Below are 24671 nucleotides of genomic sequence, written 5' to 3'. Positions count from 1 at the left end.
ACATCAGCCTCTTGGGGATCAAGCCTTTTACCTTTAGAAATGGTCCTTGAGCTGAGTCTCATTGAAAGAAACTAAGAGTAAATAACCAAGTTCCTCATTGAAGTTCATTCTATGTATTCATTGTCTTCTCTTCTCATTTATAGTACATGGCTTTCTTTGAGTTTAATAACCGGCTGGAAGCTATCCTCAGCAAGGCTTATGTTTACAGGTAAGATACAGTAGCCAGACACTGCTGGTGATGGCAATACACAAGGGAGGAATTTTGTCAAGGAAATGGGTAGAAGCCTTTCCTATCCAAATAATTCCTCTTTGCAAACACATCTGCAAGTCGAATCCCTCCGAGGAAGGAAGGCTGCTAAGTTATTTTTCTGAGAAGATGTTTGACACGCAGTAAACAGAACTGAGAATTTCCAATTGTCTTATTGCTACAAAGCGTATTCCTCTCCCGGAGGGAACAGACAGTGGTCTCAGAGAAATTGCCACATACCTTCATTTTAGACGCAATATGTGATTTATCTCGTTGTTGACCTTCTCCTCCTCCCTGGTCCTGTAAATCTATTCTTTCTTTTACAGAGTCATAAGAACCACAGCCTATCTGCTCTATAGTTTACATGTGAATTCATGTCTGTATTATTGGGCATCAGCCTACCAAGGAATTGGCTCTACTCATTGGGTTTATGATGGAGTGGGAAACAGGTAAGTCACTATTTTCTTCTCGCTACTGGCCTAGGTCAAAGTCTTGTTTCTTCATAGTATCAATATATATATACAACTTAGGCAAATAATCTAATATATAATATTATATTATAATATAATAAAAGGCACACAGGATTTGAAATCAGGAGAGCTGAGTCTGAATCCCTGCCCTAATACTTACTACCTGTTGATGGTTTGAAGGCCTCAAGGGAACCCCCCAAATATTGGGGTTCTAGACCAATATTGTGAGGTATCTCAAAAGAATTTGCAGGCTTAGAGATCTATCTCTAAATCAAAGGGCCAAGTTTATTATAACTGTAACACCAATTAAAGTGGGATAAATTCCAAATGACGAAGATAGGAAGGAAAGGTATTTTTATAGAGAAAAATACTTCATGATATGTAATTTTATGGTTTAGCGTTGGAGCTGAAAAGTGGTCATGTTGTTACTTTGTGCACAGGTATACAGAAATCATGGTGGGAGTGTGTGGAGAGTATCCTTGGGGAGGTTGTTTTTAAGCCTGAAACACTGCTAGGACAAGGGGTGGGCACCCAATTTTGTACGACACCTATATTAACTTTAGGCATCTCATTATTGATGCTCATTATCTCCAAGCATCCTGTTATCACTGGCCAGCAGGCTGTTATCTGACAGCCAGCAATCTTTTGGACTCAGCATCCTGGGTGTAAAAGATAAACTAAGCAGGATAGCTTAAGGGAAGAAATATAACATTCGTAAGTCAAGGTAGCCTAGGATCTGTACTACATCATGCTTTCCAGTCAAGGTAGCCTGGGGATCATTACTATATCATTCCCAATGGCTGCACTACCTCACTGAGTCACTGAGACTACTTTCTCAACTGTAAAATGGAGTTAAGAATATTTGCACCCAGTGTTTAAGCTGAGTCAGGAGAACCTGAGTTCAAATCCAGCCTCAGCCACTTACTAATTATATGACTCTGGGGAAATCACTTAGCCTCTTATCTTCCTCAGTGTGAGATGGGGATAATCATTGTACCTTTTCCCTAGGACTGTTGTGATGACCAAATGAGACGCCAATTGTAAAGTGTCTAGTACATACTAGACATCTAATGAATGCTTATTTCTAATACTAGACACCTAATGAATTGCATTAATGAATGCAAACTTCCTTTGTAGTTGTCATGGAGAAAGTGAACAGAGATGTGAATAATCATTATAATTAAAAATTGCCTATGTATCTGCCTTCATTTTGTTCCTAAAGTTTTGAGATAGATAAAACTTTTAGTTCAACCTGCTCCCAACTTTATGAGACTCTTTGCTGGAGGTACCTCAGGTAGCAAATGAGAGACCCAGTACGTGAAGCCAGGTCCTTTGACTCCTGGTTCAGAATGAAAGACCACCACTGATAACAATAACAATCACCCATTATGCCAATTCACTAGTTTTTTGAGCTCCAGTGGCTCTTTCAGCCAAGGAAATGGCTAAAAATATTTTTTATTATAGCTTTTTATTTACAAGTCATATGTATGGGTAATTTTTCAGCATTGACAATTGCAAAACCTTTTGTTCCAACTTTTCCCCTCCTTCCCCCCACCATCGCCCCCAGATGGCAGGTAGACTAATACATGTTAAATATGTTAAAATATAAGTTAAATACAATATATGTATACATGTCCAAACAGTTATTTTGCTGCGCAAAAAGAATCGGACTCTGAAATAGTGTACAATTAGTCTGTGAAGGAAATCAAAAATGCAGGCGGACAAAAATAGAGGGATTGGGAATTCTATGTAATGCTTCTTAATCATCTCCCAGAGTTCTTTTGCTGGGTGTAGCTGGTTCTATTCATTACTGCCCTATTGAAACTGATTTGGTTCATCAAAAAATGGTTTTTAAAAATGATTCTAATTAGGATCCCAGGGACACTCCTGGCTTTATGATTCTGTGCTTTGGCTGGAGGAAGGGAATGTGGTTAAATTAATCACTTGTTGATGAGTAGAGTAGAAGACTTACCAGAATGGGACCCCAGACCAGCCCATCTTCATACTTAGGTAATCTTTGTGCTCCTTAGCAAGGTAGGAAGGCACAAGAGGACTAATGTAATCACTGTCAACATTTTTCTTACTAATGTGTGATGACCGCGTTAGCACCCTGGATACCTTAGAATCAACCGGAGTCAGGATAAGCAAAGGTCCTTGGTCTTTATTCTTGGTCTTTAAAGGTAGAAGTGAATTGGATGGATGCAGAATCTCCACCACCTTCTTCTTGCTCATCTACCACCAAAGAAGTGACTCTGGCTAGTCTTACTCTAACCCCCCAGTCCCTCCTACAATTCTCTGTATACACCAATTATTGAGCCAGCACAGAATAGTGGGAAGGGCCATTTTCCAAGCATATGCTAATAGAGTATTGTCCAGTCGGTAATTAGCCTTAAGTGCTCAGTGGTCGGACCTCAGTGCATGAACTCAAGAGTTTCAGTCCTTTACACCAATGTGTTGACATTTCCTTGTAAATAACATCAAAATTGAGAGGGATCCCATTTTTGTTCTGAAATGCAGTTCTGACAAAATCATTAGGGGACTCTTTGGGAAACAAGTATTCCTTCAAAATAATAAATACAAAAATCATAAGTTATCCAAATTAATCAAGGATGGTTATGAAAGAAATGAATGATTTATTTTTTTAAAATCAACTTACAAACTGGGTATTAGTGAATCCTTTATATAGAAATTCTGGTGCCTTTTGTAGCCAATATCTACCATTATACTCCATCTGTAGCCAGTGTACATTTGAAATCCCTGTCATCTCTTATTGAATATAGTGTTATATTCTCCCCTGGAGCTTATGCCTTTCTTGTTTCTCAAGTGGATTCATTCCCCAACCTTTGCCTCAGCTTAGCCTAAAACACAGAATCATTGGGTCATAGATTAGGGTTTGAAAGGAACCCAGATATCTAATCTAGCCCTCTTATTTTATGGATGGGGAAACAGAGGCACAGAGAGGCTAAATCCAAGGTCACATGGGTGGGATTTGAAATTCCCTTCTCTCACTCTAAATTCAGTCCTTCTCTTGCTTATTCTTCTTAATTCCTTCTGACTTTCCATTTTGAGTCTCCGCTCCTGACATTGCTGGGTTCCACAGGCTCTTCCCAAATAGTCATACCAAGTCATCATTCATGTATTCTCCAGTGAGCAAGGAGGGGGAAGTTTGTATAGACAAGTTCCAAGAAGCCAAGTGGCCAGAGAAGGGTTCCTGAGCCACCAGCTTCTGATGGCCCTGACCCAGCCAGTTGGGAAGTAGGGGAGGCTATGAAGTGAGTTCTCCTTTTTTTCTATAATACATGTCCCTTCTCTATAGCTCTGGCTCCATTTTGCCCCTAAAAATCATCTCTCTGATCCCTTGAGTATGAGAGCTGTAGGATGCTGATCTTTACTCTAAAACTTCACAGATTTAGAAAAAATGGAATGGAAAGTGAGCAAAGTGGGTAGTGACAGATATTCTCCATTCTCTTTCTGCCATGGCTCTTGGACCCTTGTGGAACTTTTTAGAAAGTGGGGGAAGGAGACATCCCTTGTTGATTTATATCATTGAATTACATCATAATTCTGAGAAGTCCTTGAAGGGGAAATACTTTGTATATTCTCATTTTCTCAATGGCATACTGGGAAAAGAGGGGTATGGGTGGGAAGGAGGCAGGATCTGAATTAAAATCAATGTTTTAGTAGCTGCTAGCAAATCACAAAATTTCTTTAAGCCTCAGTGTCCCCATCTGTGCGAATACTTGCACTGCTACCTCAGGCAAAGAGTATTTAAAGCAGCATTGAGGCAGCTAAGTGGAGAGAGCACTGGCCCAGGAATCAGGAGTTCCTGCGTTCAAATTCTGCCTTAGACACATTAGCCCTGGACAAATCACTTAAACCTGGTTGCCTCAAAAAACAAAACAAAACAAAACAAAAAAACATTAGGGGGATGGATCATGGATCTTTGTGGCCCATTGTCATCTATAAACTATGCATTGTTGCTCAAGGTCCCACACGAGTAGTCCCAAGAGTCTGTTGGGCTTGATGATAATTAATGGTGTTCCTAAGAGGAATGGGCTGCCTTCAAGGAGTATGGGGGGTGGTTCCTCTTCCTTCTTAGAAGTCTTTGATGAGCCTCAGGCTATGAGCTGGCCAGATATGTCCAACTCCCTCCTCTCTGAGCATTTTCCCAAAATATTCATCTGACTTTAATTTGGATCTTGACCTAAAATTGGCACCAATGCCCAATAGTTAGATGATGTCCCTTTTGTATTTTCCCCCTTTGTTTTTCTTTCCATAAAACTGGAAAATGTGGCTGACTTTTTAGTTTGGGACAGGCCTCAATCCAAAGCAAAAATTTCCAGCTTTGTCTTACATCAGAAAAACCACATCTGCAGTGGTGGTTCGGTGGATAAAGCTCCCCATCCAGGAGTCAGGAGAACCTCAGTTCAAATCTGGCCTCAGACACTAGCTATGTGATCCTGGCCAAGTCACCTCATCCTACGTGCCTCAGTTTCCTCATCTGTCAAATGAATCAGAAAAGGAAATGACAATCCACTCCGGTATCTTGGCCAAATAAATTCCCAAACACAGTGGAGAGGTGACTGAAAATCAGTGATCAACCACAGAATCCACTGTCACATTCTGAATTTGCAATCCATCAATAAGCATTTATTATGTGTCTACTGCGTGCCAGACATTGGACTAGACACTACAGATGTAGAGAAAGACAACAAAATAGTCCTGCCCTCAAGGGAGATGACGTGTAAACAACAATGGCCAAATAAGACATACAGTATAAGGGAGGGTCATCTAGAGATCAGGCAGGGGCAACGGGAAGGTTGGGAAAGCCTTCTTGCAGAAGGTGGGATGTGAACTGAGTATTAGAGATGCTCCAAAGCATGAGAAGGGGTCCAAGAGGTGCTGAGGACTTTTGGTTCAGATTGAACCAGCTCCCTCTGGTGGTTAGTGATTATTTTACCATCTAGAGAAGTCATGAATTCTTGCTTTCTTATCATTACAAATCCATTGATTTCAATTAAACTTTTCAATAGCACATATTGTGGTCCGGGACCCATGTTAAGAGCTGGGTATTTAATATAAAATACAACATGGCTGCTTATTTGGGAGCGTGTGATAGAATTGGAGTTCTTAACCTGGATAGAATGGCTCCATTAATAAACTACAAGGGGCTAGAACTTGGATGGGGAAAAAAAAAAATTACATTCCTATTTTCATTAACTTGGAATTAAAATTTGTGATTTCCCTCAACTAGTTAAAAATATTATTGTGAGAGGGATCCATAGACTTCACCAGACGGTGAAAGCGACAGAAAACATACAAGGTTAAGGAGCCCTAATGTGGAATTCAGGGAGATGCATAGTATACTGGAAAGATCGCTCACTGGGTTTGGGTTCAAATCCTTGTTTTGTCACTTCCTACCTGTGTGAACTTGGAAAAGTCACTTCATTATGGGGGAGGGGAGAGCTCATCTACAAAATGGAGTTGGATAATGCTCAGCACCTGGTACACAGTAGGTGCTTGTAAATGCTTTTTGACTGATTAACTCAGATGACTTCTTGACTTTAAATCTGGACTCTGCATAATCAGGTAAGTGATGGTATCACGGGAAGTAAGCTTTCCTGTTTTGGAGAAACGCTGCAGACATGTGCTAGCTACATGACCCCGGACAAGTCACCTAATTGCCATTATCTTGCTGAAAAGAAAGATAAGGAAAGGAAAAAAAGAAAAGAAAAAGGAAACACGGCTTTGGAGAGGAGCAAGGATATATAAAAATAAACAAAGATAAAGGCCCTTCTGGTCTCTTGTTTTTTATAAATAACTAAAAGGGAAGTTGAAAAAAGGGGTATTTCCTGAAATGGTTGCACAGAATTTAGACTTGTTTCCAGGCAGGCTGAAGAAGGTATTCTGTAAGGGGTTCTTAGTAAGTGGAGAGAAAAGGGAGCTTGGAATCAGCAAGATCTGACTTTGTTTTTCTTTTCTTTTTTGTAGTTTGCTGATTTTTAAAAAAGTATTTATTTATTTAAAACTTAAATGTAAAACAAGAAAAAAAAAAACAAAATAGAAAAAGAAAGACAGAAAAAAACCACTCCCCCCCAAAAAAAAATTGTCATGTGCTGAGCAGAATATCAGGGAAGATTCAAAATATGTAACAAATTTCCATTTCAAGAAAGCTTATATAATAATAGAAGACGTATTTAGAACTGTTCATCTTTTCTTTGCTTCCTTGTAGGTTATTCTTTTGCATGGGGTTATTTATGTATACATATAGAAGACCTGACTTTAGATCCAGCCTTGCACACATGCTAGCTGGGTGATCTTGGGCAAACCACTTAATTTCTGTTTGCTTCAGTTTCCTCAACTATAAAATGGGGATAATAATGGCACCTATCTCTCAGGGTTACTTATAAAATACTTTGCAAACTTTAAAGTACAATATAATTGCTAATTATTATTAATCTAGAATTCATGAACATTAAAATTTTATATGTATTTCAAGCATAATTAGTTTTTTTAATCTCGTTTATTTAATTTTATGCATTTAAGATTATAATTCTGAGAAGTAGCCCCTAGCTATCACTAGATTCTTTTTTTTTTTTTTAATTAAAGCTTTTTCTTTACAAAACATATGCAAGGGTAATTTTCCAACATTGACCCTGGCAAAACCTTCTGTTCCAAATTTTTCCCTCCTGCCCCCTCCCCAGATGGCAGGTAGTGCAATACATGTTAAATATGTTAAAATATATGTTAAATCCAATATGTTTATATATATTTATGCACTTATCTTGCTGCACAAGAAAAATCAGATCAAAAAAGAAGAAAAAACCTGAGAAAGAAAACAAAATGCAAGCAAACAACAACAGAGAGAATGAGAATGCTGTATTGTGCTCTACACTCTGTTCCCATGATTCTCTCTCTGGATGTAGATGGCTCTCTTCACCAAACAAGAGGAACTGGTTTGAACTCTCTCATTGTTGAAGAGAGCCACGTCCATCAGAATTGATCATCTTATAGATTTGTTATTGCCATATCACCAGATTCTTAAAGGGACCAAAGATACAAAGCTTATAAGCACTTAAGAATCTTCTGTTTCCTGTACCAGATGTACACTTGTGAGCATATGTTGTTGGGTCCAATTCTTCATGACCTCATTTGGAGTTTTTTTGGGCAAGGACACTAGACTGGTTTGCCATGTCCTTCTCCAGCTCATTTTACAAATGGGGAAACTGAGGCAGGCAGGGTGAAGTGACTTTGCCTAGGATCATACAGCTAGTAAATGTCTGAAGCTGGATTTGAACTCAGAAAGATGAGTCTTTCTGACTCCAAGCCCAGCATTCTATTCACTATGGTGCCACCTAGTGCCCTGTGAACATATGGGTGCCTCTTTTTATTTTTATTTATTTTTTTTAGAAAGAGTACCTTTAAAAAAAAATGACTTCTTGAGTCAAGAAGATATGAGTTAAATGTATTAGACTATCTGCTAGCTAGAGGAGGGCGTGGGGGCAAAGGAGGGGAAAAGTTGGAACAGAAGGTTTTGCAAGAATCAATGTTGAAAAATTACCCATGCATATGTTTTATAAATAAAAAACTATAATACTAAAAAAAAAAGACATAAGTTAAAGTATGATCTCACTAGCTATGTGACCTTGGACTTGTCATTCAACCTCAGTTTACCTTAGTTTCCTCATCTGCAAAAGGGGGATAATAACAGCACCTACCTCCCAGGATTGTTACAAGGATCAAAAATGGATAATAATTATAAAGTACTTAGCACAGTGCATAGCACATATTAGGTGCTTTATAAATTAGCTATTATTATTTTTACATCGCCATAGTTATCCCCAGTATGGGGTGTGGGTGCCTCTTAAACTAAGATGTACAAAAATAAACAAGGAAAAAAGTCTCCTTCAGCTCCTCCTTTTCCACAAGCAAATAGTGATTTCTCCAATCTTCTCTTTCTCTTTCTAGTTACATTCGCTGTTATTATTGGGCTGTCAAGACCCTGATCACCATCGGGGGACTGCCTGACCCTCAGACTCTCTTTGAAATTGTTTTCCAGCTACTGAACTACTTCACGGGGGTCTTTGCTTTCTCGGTGATGATAGGACAGGTGAGTACAGGCAGGATCGGCAGTGGCCTCTGCTGGCTGATTTGGAAAGATCCTGGGAAATTGCTCCCCTCAGACCTCTCTCTGGCCCTGGCTGACCGGCGTCAGTGCCTGAAATCTCCCCTCAGCCGTTCACTCTGCGGGTCTGTCCCCCCTTCCTCCAGATCTCCCACTGAGAGGACCCCTGCTAAATCCCCAGTTCTTGAGGAATGGGTTTCTTAGGTGCACCTCCCAGGAGGGACCAGAGCAGCTGGAAAACACTGAGGGGATGGTGGGATGCAGGTGCTACAAGGGGAAGAAGTGAGGGAGGGAGGATGAGCAAGATTTTGAGGGTACCAGAGAAAGCATCATGTTATACTTTTCCAAAGGGCCAGTCTTATGAATTCAGGCTTAGAAGTGGTTTAAGGATTTCAGTAAAGTGGGACTGGAGTCAGGGAGACTCATTCTTCTGAGTTCAAATTCATTCTGAGACACCTACTTGTATCTAGTATACTAGTGTACCTACTAATCCCTTCATACTGTCTGCCTCAGTTTCCTCATTTATAAAATTAGCTTAAAAAGGAAATGGCAAACCACTCCATTGTCTCTGCCAAGAAACCTCCCAAAGGGGTCATAAAAAGTCAGACAGACTGAAAGGGCTGAACAACAGCAAGAAGGATTTCAGGATGGAGGAGAGTGTGAAAGGAGGGGAAGATAAGTAAAGGAAAGTAGGGAATGGCAGAAAGGGAACTCTGGAACGATCTGCATCTCTTCAGATTTATGGGAGCAGAGTTAAAGCCCTTCCATTTATAGGTGGTAAAAATGAGTAGAATGCTGGGCATGGAGGCAGGAAGACCATTTGAAAATTTATGTATTGGAACTCACTAAGAATAAAGTGCGATATGGCAGTCTCCAAAACTAGTGAATCTCAAGCTGGGTTGAGAGAATCATGGTGCCCCAATTGTGTGCAGTGAGAGTCTTATTCTCCTTAAAGAATGGGAGTGAGAGTGAGAGTTGTTCAGAGAGAGAAAGAGACTTTCTCTAAGTTATAGTATATATATACATACAAAATAAAAAATAAAAAAATTATAGTGTTCGATTCTGGGTACCTAATTTTAAGAAGGCCATTGATAAGTTAAAACATATCCATGGCAGGGATAACAAGATATTCAAGGTTCTGGAGACAATGTCGTGTGAAAATTAATTGCGGGAATTAGGAATGTTTAGTATGAAGAGGAAAACATGATAGAAGTCTTCAAATATATGAAGGGTCCTCATGAGTGAGAGGAAGTAGTTTTATTTTGTTTAAGCCCAAAAGGTAGAGCTAAGAACAATGAGTGGAAATTGAAGAGGGAGCTCTATGGGAAAACTTCCCAACAACTGGAGTTCCCAAAGTGGAATGGGTTAATAGGCAATTCTCCTCTCCACCTAAGCAAAGTCTTTGGGAAGATGCTGGATGATGACAGGGTTGTTTCAACTAGGATTCTGTCTCAGTTCTGTGTTGGGCTAGCTGAGTTCTGAGCTTCCTCTCAAACCTGAGATTCTATGATTTGTAAAAGTATCTTATGCTTTTTTGATTGGGGGAGGTCTCAGAAAAACAAATTTCAATTATAAAGTATAAAGATGACTGAGAACTTAAGACATCTTCTTTCATTTAAAAAAATTAATTTATTTTTTATTTTCAGTTCCAAATTCTCTCCCTCTCTTTACCTTCCTCCTTTACCTATTGAAAAGGCAAGAAATAGGACATGCATTATACATATGAAGTAAGAAAGTCTCTTTAAAAGAGGATACCCAGTTACATCTAAAACATCTAATTTAAAATTGCTAATAAGAAGTTTTTCTTAATTTTATTTGGACTCTCTTCTCTACCCTTCCTAGATGAGAGATGTAGTTGGAGCAGCAACTGCAGGACAAACATATTACAGGAGCTGCATGGATAGTACTGTCAAGTACATGAATTTCTATAAAATCCCAAGATCGGTTCAGAATCGTGTTAAGACTTGGTATGAATATACATGGCATTCTCAAGGCATGCTGGGTAAGATCTGTATCCCATTTGAAGTTCCTACTTCCATAAGGTTTATTTGCCTAATGTATCTTGTCAATGATATTAAAAGTAGCTCCTGTTTGTATGTTCTCTAAATTTCCTTACATTGTGACCTTTCAGAGGAAGTGTATAAGACGTATGGCTGTATCTAAGTAAAAAGTCCACTCTGGGTCACTCTCCAAAGCCAGGCAGGCTACATCTCTCCATCAAGTTTCTAGGGCACCCTGAGGGGTTTGTGGGTGTCTCTTTGATGCTTGCATCAAAGCCCTCAAGTATCAAAGCTCACACCCTCACCAGCAGTGTCCTCTATATTGCTATGTATCAATGATTGGCACCCCAGTTTCATTTAATATTAGGCAGGAATATTTCCTTCAAAAATATAGCAAGAATAAAAGTTTACATTTTTCCTTCCATCCCTTCAGGGTCATATACCCTTCCCTCTCCATCACCACATTAGTGTCTATGAAGAGAAGGCACACAGTACATTTCCTACATGAAATAAAGTTCATTAAATGCATATCTTGATTTTACAAGACTTATTGATGAGTTCTCATTCAACTACTCTGTGTTAGATCTTGAAAATTACTCCCAAAGTTGAGATAGAGAGATTGATAAAGAGAGGAAATAAAAAGAGAGAGAGACAGAGAGAGACACACAGAGAAACAGACACACACACACACACACACACACACACAGAGAGAGAGAGAGAGAGAGAGAGAGAGAGAGAGAGAGAGAGAGAGAGAGAGAGAGAGAGAGAGACAGAGAGAGAGACAGAGAGAGAGACAGAGACAAAGAGAGATGCATACAGAGAAAGACAGAAAGAGACAGAGAGAGACAGAGACAAAGAGAGAAAGAGAGAGAGAAAAGAGAAAGAGATAGAAGAAAGAGAGAGAAGAGAGAAAAAGAAAAGATAGAAAGAGAGAAGAGACAGACAGAAAATTCACAATTCTTTTAATGACTACCGAGCAGATCGTGGTTCACAGCCATTTTTCTTAGACACAAAACTTTGTCATAAAGAGGGTAGCAGAGGGACCAAGGGATTACTTCATCATTCCAAAGTATAAGACTTTTGGATCTAAGCTAACATGTTATCAGAAATGGAGAACGTGTCTGCTTTATCCATAGGATGCTCCCCTGTCCATATTTCATGGAATATACTTAAATTTAACCACAGTTAATATAAAATGAAAAGGTTTCTTCTAGCCCTCAGCCTCTGGCAACAACTCAGCCTCTGAAGTTCTTTACAATTTTGAGATTCTGTATAATTCTGCTTTCCCAAATGCAGTAAGGTTGGGTGAGAAAGACATGTCTCATACTTTTATTTGCAAAGTACTTTGTATTAGTGAGAAGAGCTGGAAGAACAATTTACACAATAACAACAAGGTTATTAATACAAACAAGTTGGAAAGACTTAAGAGCTCTCATCAATGCAGTGATGACCCATGATTCCAGGGGGACCAATGATGATACATGTAGTTAATGGACTCAAGATGCAGACAGACACTTTTTTGGACATGGCCAGTGTGGGAATTTCTTTTTCTTGACCATGCATATTTGTTACAAATGTTTTTTTTTTTTTCTTTTCAATGTGGGTGGAGAGATGAGAAGAAGAGAAAATAAATATTTGGCAATAAAGAACAAGAAGAAGAAAACACTTTAAACTATTCAAATTCTCATATCTATTTCTTCTTTTGATCCTAACAAGACCCCATCAAAGGAGTATAAAAGAAAACAGAGGTTCATAGAAGTTATGACTGACTTGCTGAAGGTCGCACAGATAGTTAGAAGTAGACCAAAGAAGGCCAGGCTACTGGCTTATAGTTCAGGGCTTTTCTTACTGAATCACGTGGTCTCTTATCTATGCTTTCTTCTCAAGAGATAATTACAATGAAATATTAACAATGAAATCCAAGGAGGCCACTTGTAAGTGCTGGAAATGAGTTACGGTAACTTTGCATAACTATCATTTCATAGCCTCAAAATCCTAGCTGTATTTTCTTCCTTTTTATTTATTTATTCATCCTTTGAAAATGTTCTCAATTGAGTTTTTGAGTGCATCTATGAGAAATATATTTCTACTTAAATATTTGCAGCCTTTAACAATGAAAATGCCTTTTCTGATTTAATAATTTACATATTTAACTTTCTCATTTTGTTTTCTATTGCTTCACAAAAAAACTAATAGTAAATTCATTTATTTATAAGATGAAGGATCAGAAATAGACATAATCTTTAAATAGCCAATAAAATAGAAATTATTTTATTCAGACTTTAGAGTACATTTGAAGCAGAGCAGCAACTAGGTATAGGTACTCAGAGTTTTGTCCCAGGACAGTAAAATTTAGTGGATGCCAAAATTTAAAATAATTTTAAAAGAGTGTATAAGTAAATAAAGTTTTGTTACCTTTATATCTTGCTAGTTCTTGTATTCCTTTAATAGCATAGAAACAATTGAACTTAGCACACCGTAAAAACAATTAGTTAAAATCTGAAATTATCAGCAGCAATTTCTCCCTGGCTCTGCTCTTATATTCCTTTTTCCTTGCCCTTTCCTTTTTCAAGCAGTACAACTGAGCTGCATTCTTCTATTAACCCTGACATTCGTTTCAATCCAGTTGATAGATACCTCATCAGTATTTTTTCATTGTCCAGGAATTCTTACAGGGCTTTGTTTCCTAAGGTCTTCTTCCCACCAACTCAATTACATCGGCTTAATATCTCACAAAGAGAGATAATTTGGCCTAATGAAGGGAACTGGTCTCAAAACTAGGAAGACCTAGATCTAAATCCTGCCTCTGACTCCTACTTACTGTATGACCCTGGACAAGTCGCTTAATTTCTCAGTGCCTTTAATAATTTTAGAAATTATTAAATAATTATTAAATATTTTCACATCAAATTATATAGAAGAATGCTATTTGCCTGGAAACATCAAAATCACTAGCCAAGGTTCTGATTATACAATTCCTATTTGGCTTACATTCCTAGTTTTGTTTCACATGGCTTGGTCTCATAGGATCTTATATTGATGGGATCTCAATGATCATGTGGTCCAAATTCCTACATCTTGTAGGAATATTCACTAAGACTTATTAAGTGAATGATCACCCATGTCTCCTCAACCCCTTTTAGTGCTGGTGAGCTCATTAATTCATGGGGCATCTTATTCTATGTTCACACAGTATAACTTCATATCAAGCCAAAACTAGCCTCTCTGTGCCTTGCCTCCTGCTGAGCCTAGTTCTGCACCCCCCCCCCTAGATAATTCTATCCTACTTAAGTTCATTTAGAAAGTTAGAAGAAATGTCTCCAAGTCTCAGGCAGCAGGGCTAAAATAGCTCTGAGATATCAGAGTATCAATAATCTGCCTTTAATCAATCCAGAGTTGGATCAGTATCCCTATTCAGTCTTTTTAGTACCACATCTCTCAGGTTCATGGACTTCAGGATTATAATTCTTGGAAATGGACAAAATAATTAGACTTTTTTTTTTGAGTTTCTCAGAATTCTTCCAAATCCAGAGGAAGACTTTTTTTTTTTTTTTTTGCTCCTGGATTATAGAGGAAAAAACCATCATCATCACCAATCTCCTCCCCTCACCAACAGTATAACAGTCCTCTGTTCTGTTATGGTAGCTGATCCTGGCCTATACCATCCTTTGGAAATTACAGACCCCTTCTTCCATATATAGACACCCTCTCAAGGTCTACCATATTTTGTATGTGTTTTTGATCAAAATACCTAAATATAACCCTCCACATTCATTTAGATACTGATAGGCTACTGAACTCATGTGTCATCCAGTGTAAATGAACTTTCAAATAAGGAGTAAATGATGTATTTCTTCTTCCCATTCATCAGATGAATCTGAGTTGATGGTACAGCTCCCAGATAAGATGCGGCTGGATCTTGCCATTGATGTCAACTATGACATTGTCAGCAAGGTGGCTCTTTTTCAGGTACATTTGCCAGTTGAGTCAAAGTTAAGCCTCATTCATTATGTGGACTCCAATCTGTTTGTCTTTAAATCCTGACTCTTTTCCTCTCTCCCTCTCTTGGAATAGGGCTGTGACAGGCAAATGATTTTTGATATGCTAAAGAGGCTAAGATCTGTTGTTTACCTGCCCAATGACTATGTGTGCAAGAAGGTATTTATTTATTTATCCATTCATTCATTCATTCACTTGTTTATTCATTAATTAATTAATTTATTTATTTGTGTAAATGACAAAGAAGAAGTCAGAAGGAACAATAGAACAAAGAAAAAATGATTGGAAAAGTCATAACTGGAATGTACAAATTGTCTACTTGCAAATAGATGATTATGCTAATTATTATCAGTAGTACTAATACATCATATGAGCACAACTGCTTATACTTTTCAAAAAACGTTGATATCTAGCATCGTTTGATCAACCATGTGAAGTGAGTATGGTAGAGATGGTAATAATAACAGTTATTATACTAATATTACATAATGCTTGAAGATTTGCAGAATGCTTTACATATGTTATGTCATTTGGTTCTCCCATTTGGTGTTATTATTTTATCCATTTTATAAATGCAGAAATGGAGACTCAGAAAGCATCAATACCCTGGTTATGGTCACACATCTAGTTAGAAGAAATGTGACTTAAAGTCAGATCTTGATCTTGTATGCAGAAAAGAGCAGTGAGTTCTCTGGGAAGCTGAGGCTGATGGATCTCTTGAGCTCAGGAGTTCTGAGTGTCATTGGGCTAAACTGATTTTAGCATTAAGCATTAAATTCTGTGTGAATATGCTGAGTCTCTTGGATCAGGGGGCCACTAGGTTGTTTAAGAAGAGATCATAAATAAAATGGAACAAAACTTCCATGCCAGGGAAAGCGGGATCAGGCCATGTGAGTAGTCCTCATGCACTTGGCAAGATAGGGAGAAGACCAAGTCTTGAAATTAATAAATAACTAAAATAAACCAAAGCTCTGTCATGAATAGGTCTGATTCAGTGGGGACTTTTGTGATTAAAGTATTCCTGTATATTATTTAAACATTAGCAACTTTTTTTTTTTATTTCAGGGGGAAATTGGAAGAGAAATGTACATTATCCAAGCTGGACAGGTCCAGGTACTAGGTGGGCCAGATGGCAAATCCGTTCTTGTGACTCTGAAAGCAGGATCTGTATTTGGAGAAATAAGGTCAGGAAGGAAACAGGGGTGGGAAAGAGGTGGGGGTAGGGTAGAGGAGGGGAGAATTGGGGAAATGAGATCAGACTTTGGGATGGTGGCAGGGGGGAAGAGAGAAGATAACAATGAGACTAGGATTGATGAGACCAGGATTGAAACATTCCTATAATTTCACTGAATCTCCTTGCAATGGAGTTCTAAAACCAACTGCCAATTGCTAACAAATTATTTTTCTTTCCCTGCATTCCCAGATTGGGGCACATAGTCTTTCAGCTGCTTTGGTGACTTCATGGTGGTTTAAGGGAGGGGAAGAAGACAAAGGAACCAACATTGATTATTTATTTACTATGTGCTAGGCACGAGACTAAGCACTTTACCGATATTGTCTTATTTAATGGTTGAGCTATCAAGGTCAGACTAAAGATTTCACAACCACACAATTCTAGCACTCAGTGGTTTTGCCTGCTCTCTTTATTCTCTCAAATAATTAGCTTGTTGGCTGTTGGTGGAGGAAATCGCCGCACAGCGAATGTAGTGGCTCATGGGTTCACCAACCTTTTCATTTTGGATAAGAAGGACTTGAATGAAATTTTGGTTCACTATCCAGAGTCTCAGAAGTTGCTTCGGAAGAAAGCCAGGTATGTGATTCCTTAGAAAAGTGGTCAGTAATTTGGACACTTACTGGAAGACCATAAACTAAAGAAAAAGTAGCATTTTATATGAGTAGAGGAAGTTTCTTCTCCTGGGAGTCTCCAGGGAAATCACAGGTTTGTCTACATCTATACAGAATGTTTTGTAAAGAATTTTGGAATTGTACAAGAAGGGTATAGAAATTTAAAGGAGTTTTTGTTGATTCCATTTCAAAGAAGTCCATTGTGGCCCTCTTTATGGTCTTCAATAAGTTTCTTGTTGATGTCACGTATTCTAGTGGGGCAACTTCACAAATCCTATATATTCCATTGCACTGCCAATGCACCACGCCCATCCACATGGCTCCTGGCAGTGCCAGCTAAAGAGAACTGCTCCCTAAATCATGGTTTCTGGAGTGAAGGTAGAGATTGGAAGAGATATCAGAATTGACCTTGTGCTCTTTTTTTTCCTACTGCCATTTCTGTTTTTAGCAACTCACCTCTGTCTCCTTTATTCCCAGAATAATGAAGCTGGCTAAATAATTCCCTAACATTCTATGAATCTATGGTTCTTTACCCTCCTCTTCCTTAAGGAATCTAAGAGTTAAGGACATTACTGTACCAAGAATAATTGGAATGATGCAGTTCACTTACTTTAGAGCAGAGCTTCTTAAACTTTTTCCACTTGCCTTTTCATCTAAGAAATTTTTACACAACCTTGGGTATATAGGTATATAAAATAGATATATAAATCAAGCACTTATTGTTAATAAACTATAATTTCACGACCCTTATTTAGTTACATGACCCTATATAGGGTCCCGACCCACAGTTTAAGAAGCTTTGCTTTAGAGAATAATATTAAGCTAACATGACTACTCTGACCCTTTATAGAAAGATAAAGTTTATTGTGAATTCAGCATTTCTGAGGAAGAGGAGTCAGAGAGCTGAAATATTTCATACTCACCTTAATCTTTAAGTTCCAAAATGGAAACGTGCTATTTTCAAAAACATGAGGACAAAAGAGATCATCAAAATGGTAGAATAGAATGAATAGCGGCATTATCCCAAAGTTGCTAAATAGCAAACCATGATTGATATTAACTGCTGATCCAGAGGAAATTTATTCTGAATGGACAAGTGACAGTGGATCATTTCACTGATCCTTGTACAACCTCTTTCCATATCATAGGAACAACATGCCCCCATATTAGCCAAGTGCCTTGGTTGTCTACTTGTCCAATTTATAATCATAAAATATAGTAGATATGCAAGTGTGTTCCTTTCCCTTTGTGCACCAGGATGCCCTTTGTGTGCCAGGATGCACATGTGCCAGTAGGGGGCTGTTTTTGGATATGGTTTGTGGATGGGTAAAGGAGCTGGAGATTGTAAGCTTCATCTGGAACTTGAATGGAGTATGGTTCTTTCAGGAGAACTCATGATTTGATACTAGATGGAGAGAGTGAATTGGAAAAACTATAAATTAAAAGAAGACTTAATAAATGTTCATGCTATTATTGGAAGGAATGAGGAATGATCATGTCCCAGGAGGAGGAACAAAACCAGAGGATCTTGTTCTTGCTGGTACTGCAGAGATCAGTGCAGCAGGGACTGGATGCTCCAAGGAGCCACAAGGAATTGTCCCCTCATTCTAAGTTAGGTGGAATGTTGAGAGTAGGTAGAACATGGAAGGGAGAATTGCTGGATGGTTCTCCGGAAAGTGAAGAAGTTTTCTGACTGCCTGACAGAAGCAGCAAGGTATTGTGGTAGGTAGAGAATTGATCCTGTAGTGAGGAAGATCTGAATTCAAATACAATTTAAGAAATGTCTTAGTTGTATGATCAATTAACTTCTGCCATCCCCAGTTATCTTTAAAATGGGATGGATGCAATTAGGTAGTGTCATGGTACACCGAGTCCTGGCCAGGAGTGGAGAAGACTCATCTTTCTGAGTTCAAATCCAGTCTCAGAAACTTAACAGCTGTGTGACTCTGGTGCAAGGGATCTGGATCAAAATAAATAAATAAATATAGAAAATATTTATATTCTAGAATAATATAATATAGAATATAATTATAAATAAATAAAAGATAAAGAAGTTGTACTAGATAATTCCGTAACATTCCCTGATTCCATGATTCTTCAAACTCCTCTCCCTTAAGGTGTCTAAGACTTAAGGACATTATAGGAATTGGAATGATTAGGTTCAGCTACCTTTAGAAGAATTTCTTGAACTTTTTTCCACTCTTGACCCCTTTTCATCTGAGAAAATTTTGCACAATCCCAGTTACATAGTTATATAAGATAGGTATATTTATTAATATTAATTTATAATGTATTTATAAATTTATTAATCACTTACTTATCTTTCTTTTCTTATCTGTAAAATGAGCTGGAGAAAAAAAGGCAAATCATTATAGTATTCATGCCAAAAAAAGCCTGAGTGGAGTCACAAAAAGTTGGACATGACTGAAAAACGATTCAACTCTCAAAATGGAGTTAATAACACCTACTCCTATGGATATTACAAGGATCAAACTATTTGTAAAGTACTTTTTACAAACCATAAAACACCATACAAATGCTTAATTTTATTATTTGAGGGATTCCAATATAAACCCAGCCTACATTTCATTCAGATGAAATTTTTCTTATATTCTTATATATATTTTCTTATGTTCTTATATTAATATAAAATATATTCTTTTATAATACATATATATATAAGAAATTTTTTTTTATTTCTTATATTCTTAGAGCCTGGGGCTCTAAAGCAAGAATAAGTCCTAAGTAGATGTTCCCAGAGTTTCCTTGATTCTGTGGGCAAGTAAGAAAAATTTTGTGAGGGATCTCTGCAAAGTGCATCTTGCTCAATGTGTCAGGGTCCAGGGCTCAAAAGATACACGGATTACATTTTAGGGGCTGGTCCAGAATTATTGATTTGTAATAAGGAAGGATGAGAGTGGTATTGGAGAACTGATTTCTGACCTGCAACCTGAAGTCAACAGAAACATGTCCTCAGTTAATGGAATGACCCATCAAGCTATACTGCCTGATGGAGCTTCCTCCAAGAATTGAGACTTTTCTCAATAGATTGTGTCAAATAAGATAATGGGGTTACAACGCTTAGCAAACCTTTAAGAATTTTATGGTGCTAGTTATTGTTATTATTAGTTGTTTGAACCGTGTCAAGAACATGCCATAGGGAGACTTCAGGAGGGCAGGTATCTGATGTAGAAAAAATGTAGGTACCAAGCAGTTATGTTCAGAGGACAAGTATATTCATTTTGGAATTCATAGCCAAAGAGCACCCCTAAAGAAGCTGGCAGTATTTTGCTACAACTATGGACAAACTAATTTTTATTTAGCTGTTTTTGATCATACCTGACTCTTCGTGACCCCATTTGGAGTTTTCCTGGCAAATGCTCTGGAGTGGTTTGCCATTCTGTTCTAAGCAAAGATACAAAAGACAAAACCGAGGTTCTTCTTGCAAGAAGATTGCACTCCAGGGAATCAGACACGTATGAATACATACATGTGCACATATGCACACATGACCACATGTATACGTATGGATGTATAGAGAGAACATAAAGTGGTTTTTGGAGAGGTGCCCTAGCAATAGGTAAGGTGAGAATGATTAAGAAAGACCTCAGAAAAAAGTTTGTATCTGAGCTAAATTCTAAAGAAGAACAGGGATTCCAGGAGGAAAAAGGAGTATGTTCCAGGTGTGCAAAGGGATGGAAGATGATGCTTTGTACAAGTGAAACATATTAAATGGGCCAGCATAATTGAAATGCAAAATTTGAGATGAATCTTGAAAGGTAGAAAGGAACCAGTTTCAAAATGTCAAACTGAAAAATTTGCATTGGATACTTGATCTTGGGCACATAGGCCTTTTGTAAAAAGTAATAATTCATTGACTTAAGCAAGACCTTGAGCCTTCCTGAGAATTGAGAAATACTGACTAGGGGGAGGGGTTGGGAGACAAATGGGGAAATCTTTCTTAGAAAAACAAGCTATGTGCATTGCATATTGATGATGCATTGGAGTTGGAAGGGACCTTTGGACCACAGAATGCAAGCTGGAAAACAACTCGCAACTCATCCAGTCAGTATGTGTCATTGAATCATGATTTCTCTTGTTTAAAGGCACTGTGACTATAACAAAGGAAGAACAAAAGAAGTTTTAGCAAATTATTTTAGTTGACAGTATAGGTTGATGAATCCTAATGATTAAATTTGCTCATTAGGAGCGTTTGGTTATTAAATGTTAGACTAAATTTCCCTGACCCATCTTCATGATTACACCCTTTACAGAACAGCTCATGGAAACCTTTCTTGGTAATAGGTTGCAATAGACCCTTCCAATGTTGCTTTCCATTGCAGTCTGGTCTTATGGAGAGTGTGAGAGATAATAGATGTATAGCCCTGGCTGGAGAATGGAGAAATGGAACATCGTCCGTGTTTTGGGTGGGTTCTCGATGGAGTATTTACAGAGAGACATGGATGGAAAGATTTGTACAAGATGAAAAGGCAATAGTATGCTCATGGTCTGGACCAGTGGTGGAAGTACCATCGAGATTGTATTGATGATACAAGCCTATGTTTAGCCAAAGCATTTATTTCATAGTCGTAATATGCAAAAATTCCCTGCTGACCTTGGGGATTTGTTGGTGACATTTGACTTTTGGATTTTTTCTGAACAAGTACGAATTACTATTGTCTTTTATAGGAGGATGCTAAGAAATAACAACAAACCCAAAGAACAGAAAAGCATACTCATCCTTCCTCCGAGGGCTGGGACTCCTAAACTTTTCTCAGCTGCTTTAGCAGCAGCAGGAAAGATGGGAGCGAAGGGAGCAGCGAAAGGTGGGAAACTTGCCCATTTACGAGCAAGGTTGAAAGAACTGGCTGCATTAGAAGCAGCTGCGAAGCAACAGCAAGAGATGGAGCAGGTAAGCACCAGACTTGTCTGCCTTGACATGACCTTGGGGTCTAGGAACTGGCTGATGGAAATATAGCCATTTGTAGCATTACTTTCAACCAAATTGTAAAGAGTTGGTTATGATAGAGAGAAGCCTGGGTTTTATTCCTTGTTTTTTTTTTTAAATATAGTATTTATGAAGCCAGTGGGTATTAGTTTTCTATGCTGGATGTGTTAAACTTGCACATTCTCAGATGCCCCTATAACATCTCTTAAGTGTCAGTGATTACTCATGTTCCTTCTTGGTTTAAAATATTAGTTTGCAGCACAGTTGCATATCAAGTATCTAGAATAAATAAAGCTAAAAATACTAAGTTTATTAAAGGCTTCAGAAAAAATGCTTCGCAAATTTGTGTTCAGATAAATATATTTTTGTAGTGTAAATATGTAGAGCATATGTTCTCTCTTAAACATATTTTATATGTATTATATATATGTATTTTTATTATACATATGTACATATATTTATATGTATTCATTTATGCCAGATATTCATTCTTTTAAATATTAAATACTCAAATAATGCTTTATTTTAATGTGACATGTTGATGTATAATGCTCATAATTTAATAGTAAAATTCATTGAAATTTGATGCTAAAGAACTGCATTTTTTGTAAAGTATTAATGTAAAATACTTTGATTCACTCTTTGGTTTTTCATTGGAATTTATCAAAGTTCATCATAGTGGATATATGATTGATTATTTTTTCAATCTACAGTAATGAATGACTGGAATAATAATCCTCTATCATAAAATGTTAATAATAAAGTGAAATTTAATGCAAAAATAGGACTTATGAAAATTAAGATTCCCAGAATATAAAATAGCCTCTGTTTGCAGAAATAATGGGATTGATTGCCATTCCTCTCCCTGTCCTATTTCTCCTATTCATTGCCTTTAGCTCAAAGGGTGTATTACAAAAAGTCTTCATTTCCAAACTTGACTCTTTTAGTGATTTGATACAAAGATCAATCAATCAATATATATTTATTAAACACCTGCTATGTTTCAGCCATATATATCAGGCATAAAAGCTAGGGCTACAAAAAGAGGCTAAAGGCAGAATGATAATTAACATTATTGTACCAATTATGGCTATGGATTTAGAGAGGTTTTGAAAAGAATGTAATACAATTTCAAGATTCTTTCCTTGAAGTTAGGCTTTTTATGCCTTAGGAGATTTTGAGATTTGATTGGAATTAAATTTAAGAGAATTGTAATTGAGTATTTTCTGCATTATAGAAACCTATTTCCCTTTCATTTTAAGGTATTTTATTGCACATCTTAAGCATCTTAATCTAAGCCCTTTTACCACATACTAAAAATAAATTGCCAGGGTATTTAACAACCTACTTCACAGATTAATAATAATCATAACCATAATAATGATAGATTAGATGAAAGACTTGTATGAAAAGATTCAAAGAAATCAATAGTTCATTTTAAAAAGAGAATGCTCTGGCATTGTTTGAAAGGATAAACTATTACCTTTAATATTTATTAATTTTTCATATTTACTAAAATCAAGGAAATTTATGCATCATCTTGAATTAGAACTTTGCTCACAAGTGTATCTATTCTGTTAGATTTCTCATAATTGGTCTTGATTTTTCTCTCCAACTCTAGAGTACACACATTTAATCATTCATTTTGTTATTTCCAGGCCAAGAGTTCTGCTGCCTCAGCAGCTCCAGATAAGACCGAGTCAGCAGCTGCAGATAAACCAGAATCGGTAGCTACAGATAAACCAGAATCGGTAGCTACAGATAAACCAGAATCAGTAGCTACGGATAAACCAACGTCGGCAGCTCCACACGAACCAGAATCGGCAGCTCCACACCAACCAGAATCAGCAGCTCCAGATAAATCCCAGTTGGCAGCTCCAGAACCATCAGCTGGACCAGAGCCAGCGGCTCCAGACCCACCGGATGCCCATCCTCCATCTTCCTCCTCCCCCAAGAAATCAGAGGGAGGAGATGATGGAGAAATTGTGTCTGAATCTCCTGACCACTCTGTCAGGATTCGAATAAGCACCGCCCCGGAGAGTGATGAACAGATTCTCTCTGTAGAAATCCCAGAAAAGAAGGATGACAAGTGAAATCCACCCCCATGCTAGTTCCTAGAAAGTCATCCAAAATCTGGTCCTCTCATGTTCCAGCAGGCTACCTACATTTACCTACTTAAGCTAGAGAAATAGTTTTACTTTCAACAGCCTCTAATTTCCAGTTAGTGGCCACAAACTTCACTAACAAAGCTAGGATTTGGTTTGCCTTTTCTTTGTCCTTAGCTTGCAGGACTAATATCTTAGAAATGAAGACCATAACCTCTTTAAGAGACTTGCAACCCTGTATAAGGCTTCTTGGATCCCAGAAAGGATTCTACTGATCTCTGCTATTTACTTTCCCATTAAATACTTGGTCAACCGTCTTTCCCCAGATTCATTCATTTATTTATTTTTATTGAGGGAATCATAGAATCATGTTCATTGATCTTTTAGCATCAATGACTCATCAGCAACTATTTTAATAAATTATAAGGGTTCCCTATCTCTAATAACAGGACAGCTAGATGGCTCAGTGAAACCAGAAATCAGTAATTCACCTTTGTGAATTCAAATCTGGCAACAGATACTTATTAGTATCTGACTCTGGCTAAATCACTTAGTTGTTTGCCTAAGTTTCCTCATCTGTAAAATGAGCCAGAGAAGGAAATGGCATATTTGCCATGAAAATTTCAAATGGGGTCAAGAAGAGTCAAATATGATTGAAATAACTGAACAACAATCCCCAGTAAGAATTATTGAAGCATGCTGTTTTGAGCATCCCACACCAAAGTAATACATTAGATCCAGGTATGTTTTAAATGATGAAACACACATGTATGTTTGCATATATACACACACAGAGTCCATTTAATCAAAGGGATGGAATGGAGGATGTGACTGTAGTCAGGGAAATTAAGAATAAATAAGTATGTGGATTTCATCCTCAGGTGATTTCCTCTCCATTTCATGGGAGGATGATACATGTGGTTTTGTTTAGT

At 37.6% G+C, this 24671-nt stretch overlaps 1 protein-coding gene across 1 annotated transcript in view; it reads left to right on the top strand.

The window, feature by feature from the left end:
* The window catches only part of CNGB1 (cyclic nucleotide gated channel subunit beta 1), a 49818-nt gene extending 25762 nt beyond the window's left edge, over positions 1 to 24056 (top strand). The window contains exons 9-18 of the mRNA XM_031949924.1: positions 144 to 208; positions 574 to 696; positions 8686 to 8827; positions 10685 to 10844; positions 14714 to 14811; positions 14917 to 15000; positions 15907 to 16025; positions 16505 to 16651; positions 21376 to 21598; positions 23293 to 24056. Coding sequence (XP_031805784.1) covers positions 144 to 208; positions 574 to 696; positions 8686 to 8827; positions 10685 to 10844; positions 14714 to 14811; positions 14917 to 15000; positions 15907 to 16025; positions 16505 to 16651; positions 21376 to 21598; positions 23293 to 23727 — 1596 coding nt within the window. The 3' untranslated portion in view covers positions 23728 to 24056. The remainder of the gene's footprint in view (positions 1 to 143; positions 209 to 573; positions 697 to 8685; positions 8828 to 10684; positions 10845 to 14713; positions 14812 to 14916; positions 15001 to 15906; positions 16026 to 16504; positions 16652 to 21375; positions 21599 to 23292) is intronic.
* The last annotated feature ends 615 nt before the right edge of the window (positions 24057 to 24671 follow it).

This window comes from Sarcophilus harrisii, chromosome 2, assembly GCF_902635505.1.
Source record: "Sarcophilus harrisii chromosome 2, mSarHar1.11, whole genome shotgun sequence".
NCBI classification, from domain to species: domain Eukaryota; kingdom Metazoa; phylum Chordata; class Mammalia; order Dasyuromorphia; family Dasyuridae; genus Sarcophilus; species Sarcophilus harrisii.
This window is presented reverse-complemented; position numbering and strand designations above follow the sequence as displayed.